Source organism: Montipora foliosa, chromosome 3 (assembly GCF_036669935.1).
Source record: "Montipora foliosa isolate CH-2021 chromosome 3, ASM3666993v2, whole genome shotgun sequence".
NCBI lineage: Eukaryota > Metazoa > Cnidaria > Anthozoa > Scleractinia > Acroporidae > Montipora > Montipora foliosa.
This window is the reverse complement of record NC_090871.1, coordinates 12,529,796-12,537,295: the sequence shown is the minus strand read 5'-3', so window position 1 is coordinate 12,537,295 and position 7,500 is coordinate 12,529,796. Positions and strand designations below refer to the sequence as shown.

General features: G+C 39.7%; 1 protein-coding gene across 1 annotated transcript; it reads left to right on the top strand.

Moving 5' to 3' along the window:
• The first annotated feature begins 1,890 nt into the window (after positions 1–1,890).
• On the top strand, positions 1,891–7,321 carry LOC137994498 (neuronal pentraxin-1-like). Its single transcript, XM_068840081.1, has 4 exons — positions 1,891–2,002; positions 4,203–4,247; positions 5,069–5,288; positions 6,756–7,321. Exons 1-4 carry the CDS (start codon positions 1,948–1,950, stop codon positions 7,144–7,146), a joined length of 711 nt encoding a protein of 236 aa, XP_068696182.1. The 5' UTR covers positions 1,891–1,947; the 3' UTR covers positions 7,147–7,321.
• The last annotated feature ends 179 nt before the right edge of the window (positions 7,322–7,500 follow it).

The following is a 7,500-nucleotide window of genomic DNA, read 5'->3' as shown; positions in this document are numbered from 1 at the left end:
ATCATGCATGTAAGAGCTTGGCTAATGAACTGAGCCAAGTCTGGAATTTTGTTCCTAACGAAAAAGACGTGTACGTTTTTCAATTTCCATCGGTTAGGATCGCAGTTATTAGGATCCGTATTACTTTTCAGTAATTTCACTCTTAGATTTTGCACAATTTAGGCAATCTGTATAAACTCCCTCGGGGTATTCCTATTTTCGAATCTTGTCTCACGGTGTTCCTCCGTGGTGTATCAACATATCTTTTGGCAGGAAAATAACACTCTGTCTAGTGAAAACTGAAAGGCTCATCCCATGGCATCGTAGCTATTGAACAAGATCACCAGGGAATCATGATCCTTGGCCTGTCTTTGAATAAGGCTCCCATTATCAAATTGTTTCTTCAATTTGGACCATGTGAGCGTTAGCCCTAGTGATAGAAATGGGCCCACACAAGGACAGAGAAAAACTATGACCAGGGTGGGAATTGAACCCACGACCTTCGGGTTAGATCTCCGCCTCTCTACCGACTGAGCTACAAGGTCAGACGGGAGCAGGCCGTGGGAACTGAAGATGTTAAGGTCACGGCAATGAACATGTACAAGTACAAGGAAAGCTTACGTTTATACAAACGTTGGCCGTGCAGCACTTATATTTTAAACAGAGTCAACTGCATAGAGTGTAACGTGAATTGCTAGATTTCAATCCCATATGAACCATGTGAGCGTTAGCCCTACTGATAGAAATGGGCCCACACAAGGACAGAGAAAGTTTTTTTCTCTGTCCTTGTGTGGGCCCATTTCCATCAGTAAGGCTAATGCTCACATGGTTCATATGGGATTGAAATCTAGCACTTCACATTACACTCTATTCAGTTAACTCTGTTTAAAATGTAAGTGCTGCACGGCCAACGTTTGTATAAACGTAAGCTTTCCGTGTGTTTCTTCAATTTGTTGAGGTAATCATGCATGTAAGAGCTTGGCTAATGAACTGAGCCAAGTCCGGAATTTTTTTCCTAACGCAAAAAAGACGTGTACGTTTTTCAATTTCCATCGGTTAGGATCGCAGTTATTAGGATCCATATTGCTTTTCAGCAATTTTACTCTTATATTTTAGGATGGCTCTTGATTTTGCACAATTTAGGCAATCTGTATAAACTCCCTCGGGGTATTCCTATTTTCGAATCTTGTCTCACGGTGTTCCTCCGTGGTGTATCAACATATCTTTTGGCAGGAAAATAACACTGTCTAGTGAAAACTGAAAGGCTCATCCCATGGCATCGTAGCTATTGAACAAGATCACCAGGGAGTCATGATCCTTGGCATGTCTTTGAATAAGGCTCCCTTTATCAAATTGTTCTTTCAATCTGTTGAGTTAATCATGCATGTAAGAGCTTGGCTAATGAACTGAGCCAAGTCTGGAATGGACTTATGTATGTACTAGTTCTTCCCTCACACTAACACTTAAGTCAGTTCTGGATGCAAGATAAGCAGGTCGACTGTTGAGCGGTATTATATTACAAAGGAAAAACCTCACTTTATCAATTTTTTGCACAAGATGTTGAATATCTTAGAATGTGTTAGAAAGTCACCGTTATCACGTGCATATTTAAAGGGTATATTTGATTGTTGATTAAAAATGGTAATGTCAATACTTTAGCCTAATTGCTTAAACATGAAGTACCAATATTGAACTGAACACACTGTGGCACGCCCTGAGAACTACTCAACTTTACAAGTGATCAAAGAGGTGCTTTTGGTGTACAAGACATCAGGTGACATTTTTCTTTATTGTTTCGGAATCGAAGTGGCGCCCATCAGCACAATGAGTGCATTCGACCAAGACGTCAAATTGGAATCTTTTCAATAAAAGAAGATTGTAGAATGTATTCATAGTCATAAGCCATTGGCATCCAAACAGTCAACTCCTCAAAGTCAGAGCAATCTAACCATTTCACTGGACACCAAGATGAATCGTTTCCTCCTGTTTGGCGCTTTGCTCATCATGTGTCTTGCAGCAGCTGGTGAGTCTTGTCCTCGCGTTTTAGTTGCTCCGCCCCTTCCACCCCTGTTTTAAGGAAACTGCGATGACGTCTCCTCGTGCTTCAACCACATATTACGCCTTCGATCATATTGCTTGACATCCATCAAAAATGAATGCCAGTTGTCAACTTGCAAATGCTCATAAAATCCAGTAAATTCTTTTAATGGAAGGTGAAAGTCTCTATCTTTCGCCTACTTAATTATTTTAATTCACCTCTTAGGTCGCAAAAGCTGAAAGGCCATTATAAAGGCAAAAAATTGTCTCACCGGCCAACACCCAGTTTGATGAATTGTTTGCAAATAATACGGCCATACAAATTAAATTAAACTAGAGTTCGGATTTAAGTTCAATGTAAGACTTAATATGTTCATTTGAGTCGATTTCACGCGAAGAAAGGGCCGGTCGAGAGCCGTAAGTTAGAAAACTGTAATAGGTTATTGCGCTTCCCTCTTTAAATAAAGTTATTGTATTGTATTGTATTGAAATGTATTCAGTCTGATTTTAAACACGTTCACTGAGGCCACGACTCGACTCTAAGATAGGAAATGAAATTAACAAAAATTGCTGCAGAGTAGCAAAGACGAAAAAAATATTGGGCTTCTAGCCAGCTTTGATGCCCTCCCGGGGTTTTGGGGAATAAGTGAACATGGCTAATTTGAACTGGGGAACAGGCGAACAATGACAAAATATTTTCGGGGAAAAGGGAACAAAAACAATTCAAAACAATTTTATTGATCAAAAAGCTGGGAACAAGGGAACACAAGCAAATATTTAAAGGGAACAAGGACCCCCCACCTCACCCCTTGCGAGGGCCTTAGCTTTCTTGTGATCGCCCAACCAAAAAAACGCGCGACATGTTGTAATCAGAATTATTCTTCTTGAAATGTGAAGTGTTTACTCCCAAAATATGGAGGAGGAAAAGGACCACTTGTATTTTCATGGTTAATTAAGCAAAAAAAAGACTTTTGTGAATTGTTTTAGCTGTAATTGCTTAAACAAAGTTTTGCTTGATAAAATGCTCTACAGTACATGAACATGTGCGGTAGCTTTATGTTTCGTGAGAAATGCTAGTAATGCAAATGCTTTTGAGTACAGTCAACACCCAAGTGTAAGAACCTAACAATATAAACCCACCCTTTAGGATCAAAGGGTTATCTCACATATCAATAATTGATATGTGAGATGACCACAAACAAATAAATGTTCACACCATGTGCATTCCTTATTAGAAGCCTATTTTTATCACTAACAAGGGTATTTTGAGACAATTAAGAATAAAAAACTTGTATAAGAAAAAAAATATGATGTTTCCACCGCGCATCGGTAAAGCCTGTTTTGTTTAATACAGAAACATTGTGAAATCTCGCACAAATCACCGCACAATTAAGTTTGTTCCAGCTCGATTTGCCTCTAAAACCCCACACAATTTTTAACTTTTTTCCTGCACCCTGTCAGAACCTCGTTCCCAGGGCTTTTCCCTACCTTGTTGGTGAAAACCCCTGGGAACTAGGTTGACCCCCAGTTGAAGATTTTCTAAGTCAGTTGGTCAAATAGAACACGATAAAAGCTCAGCCAACCCAAAAAACTGAAATGATTCATCCCAATAGAACATGAAAAGTTATTGGAAAATATTTTTGGTACACGAATGCATTAAATGACAACTGGCCACTATCAAAAATACCATAATACTCTTTGTTTGTCCTCGAACTGAAAATTTTGCCAAAACAGTGTTTTTATTTTCTCTTGGGACTTATAATGGTCCCAAGAGAAACTGGAAACAATGCTTATGCAAAAATTCGGAGGATAAACAAAGAGTATTGTGGTATTTTTGATAGTGGTCAATAGAGCTCAATTTTCCCGAATTTATCTATTATGTACATGATGAAATTAGGATTGCAAAGTATAAAGCTGTCATGTCCTGCAAAGGACTATTGTATAGCATGTCTCTTCAATGAAGGAAAAGTTGTTAAAGAATAGAATATCTTGTCCTTCGTGGTATGTTCAGTTTGTAAACCTATGTAATGCTTCTTTTGCAATCTAAAGAGGTGATGTTTATTTATTACGTTGCCTGAATTTGTTCTCTTGAATTGTTCTGAATTTGAAAGATTTAAGTCTGTCATAAACGTCTAAGAAGAGAACACAATCCTAGTCACTCGATTGCTTAGCTCCTTTATTTTCAGGTGTACAAGGATGTGTTGATTCCCCAGGAAAATGTGGATGTGGAGGTAGGATATTCATCCTTGCTGACAGGGTATACCGCATCCTTGACCGTGCTACAAGGACAACCTTAATTTAAATAGCGGGTAGTATATTTGTCATTGAGTAAGTATTCATATACCTTACGTACTCCAAAGAAGACTCTCCTTTTAAACAAGACCTCCTTGAAGTTATAGGAGCGGCACTCTCGAACTGAACCGCATGCACCTCACAACACTGTTGGGCGCTAATTAAAAGCAATTCATTGAACTTATACTGTGGCGCTTTTTCGACGATTTGTTTAAATTAAAAATCCCTTGAACTTTATTCTAATTGCGGGAAGACCGCAGTATTTCCAGGAGCTCATCAAGGGGAGGCTCTGTTTCAAAGCATCATATTTCCCTTGATACTGACATAGCTTTGTTTTAATTGGCTTTTACAACAGCGGGCGTGCTGAATCTCCCGAGGCAGATTGGCTTTTACAACAATGGGAATCTTCCAAGGGAGGCGTTCTATAGGTAAATCTACTCGGGAAAGGGTTGACTCCCAGGCTAAGTATGTGGAATAGAGGCTATCCTCGATGAGTTCCTGGTATTTCTCAACATCGCTCTACTGTGCCATGAACATGTAACATCCATGATATGACATTGACTTTCCTTCCTTCAAATGACGATAAGATAAGAGAGTCTGTGTTGGCACGGACTTAGGTGGCCGAGGTCTTCAGAATGAGGTCCATGTTCGTACTATTTTTTACCATAATATCGTCATTATCATCACGTTAATTGATTGATTTTGGTTTTTGTCTTTTTGTTTGTTTTTTGTTGTTGTTTTTTGTTTTTTTTGTGTGCAGGTTCCCGTTATGCATTAGAGTTTCCTCGGAAGGGAGTCCAAGATTACATGCAGCTCTGGGGTATGCCAGATATGGAGAAATTCACAGTCTGTTTCTGGTTAAAAACAACTCAGTATCAAGGGACACCCTTCAGCTACGCAATATCATCAAGTGCGAATAATGAGCTGCTCATCGAATCTCCTGGAAGCTTTAACTTGATCATTGGTCACACGCAGTCAGTGTAAGTATGATTCCAACTACAGATGAAGGTGCTTTTGTTTGTTTTCAAATCAGCCCTTTTTGCCTCTTTCTTAACCCTGAAACTTAAGAAGAAATATATAATTATTTTTTTACCGAGGGAAGAAGGGCTGATTTGAATGCAAACAAAGTAATATTAAAACGGAAACCATTTTGGAATAAGGGGTATCACCATATACGTTTTGTTGTTGTTTCTAATGAGAGGAAGATAACTTGCATTTCATCACCTCATTTAAAAGCCAGAATGATATTTTGCAGTGTGACGCTACTTACCGTGGTCACTTGTCAAAGTTTCTTTTTGAAGTTAGCCGCTTTTTAAACGTCTTTTTACTTCAGTTCCGTTCGAGTTATGTTCACTTTGTGTCAGTGGTTCCAGTGATTCCTGTCATCAAAATATCCCAAGGTCAGTTTTCGTCCCCTGAATATTAGGCAGCTGCATATTGGAAGCCATTAGTTTGCCAAAGTACATTAGAAGCCTGGGGTATCTAGGGGGGCACGCATGGTTAGTGTTGTTAGATTCCCAGACTCGGCCTCTTAAGATTGTTGAGTTTGCTGGTTGTCATCTCTGCACAGACAGTTGGGGTGGGGAGGAAGGGGCTGGAGAAGGTACAGAGGGGGAAAGAAGGTACTCCGATTTTCCTCACTCCTAAAAAAAAATTATTTGATTCATAGGTCCTTTAAAGGTACGTTTGGATGCTACCTTAACGACATGACAGTGTCAAATTATATATGCATATATGTACTTAACAGTGGGTCGTTTCACATGATCCTATACGGGTCCCTTGTCATGACCTATTGTTCTTTCTAGTATGCCATAAACTATTAAAACATTACAATTACAAGATTATTATGGTTACCATCACTGTACTGTTCATGTCAATGTCTCTGTCCCTGTCTCTGTCCCTGTCCCTGTCCCTGTCTCTATCTCTATCTCTATCCTTGTCATTGTCGCTGTCACTGTCACTGTCACTGTCACTGTCACTGTCACTGTCAATGTCAAAGTTAATGTCAATGTAACTGTCACTGTCTCTGTCACTGTACTGTTAATGTCCCTGTCCCTGTCCCTGTCTCTATCTCTATCTCTGTCTCTATCTCTGTCTTTGTTACTGTCACTGTAATGTTAATATCAATGTCAAAGTCAATGTCAATGTAACTGTCACTATCTTTGTCACTGTACTGTTAATGTTAATGTCCCTGTCCCTGTCCCTGTCTCTGTCTCTGTCTCTGTCACTGCCAATGTAATGTTAATGCCAATTTCAATGTCAATGTCACTGTCACTGTCACTGTACTGTTAATGTTAATGTTAATGTCCGTCTGTCTCTGTCAATGCCACTGTCAGTTAACCACGGCAACTTCATCTACTTGACATTGTTTACAATAAAATAAGGGGATAATGTTTGAGGCCTGGATGAAATTCAGCTACTAATATGACTTCTTTTCGTTATCACAGTAGAACGGGTGTATCGGCAAACGATGGCAAATGGCATCAGATCTGTATAACGTGGAAAAACAGTGATGGCAAATGGGAATTTTACAAGGATGGGGAGTTGGCAAAACAAGGAACTGGCTTGAAGAGAGCATACACCATCCGGGGTGGTGGTTCCTTGACGCTGGGACAAGAACAAGACACACTCGGAGGAGGATTTGACTCAAACCAGTCTCTTCAGGGTATGCTGGCAAATGTCAATGTCTGGTCTGATGTGCTGTCGCCAAGCAAGATCAAAGTGATGTCAGAATGCTGCCTGGCAGGCGAGGGAGATGTGTACAAGTGGTCTGAGTTCAGCATTGCCATCAAAGGCAACCCTCGAATTACGGTACCTCCCACTTGTCCCTGCGCTTAGTGAAGCGTTTTTGAGTCATTTGGCTAACTTGAATGACCGATAACAAAAGTAGAACATTAGAATAATCCTCGCGAGATAAACGAAAATGTTGTACTTGATTTTCCTTTTTTAAATCGAGGTTTTAGTTGAAGGAAGGGAGTAGATAAGTCTATGTACCGACAATGGCATTAATAAAGGTTATAAAGGTTATACCAAGCAAATTTGCGGTTGTCTCCTAGATTTTCAAATTTGAATGCGAGAGTTCAGTTATTAGCCTCTATTTCACACGCAATCTTGCCTATTGGTAAGCACTTTTTGCTCCGGAGGTATATTAAAGACTCTCTGTATACCTAGATGCTTTGGGTGCCTTTGTTT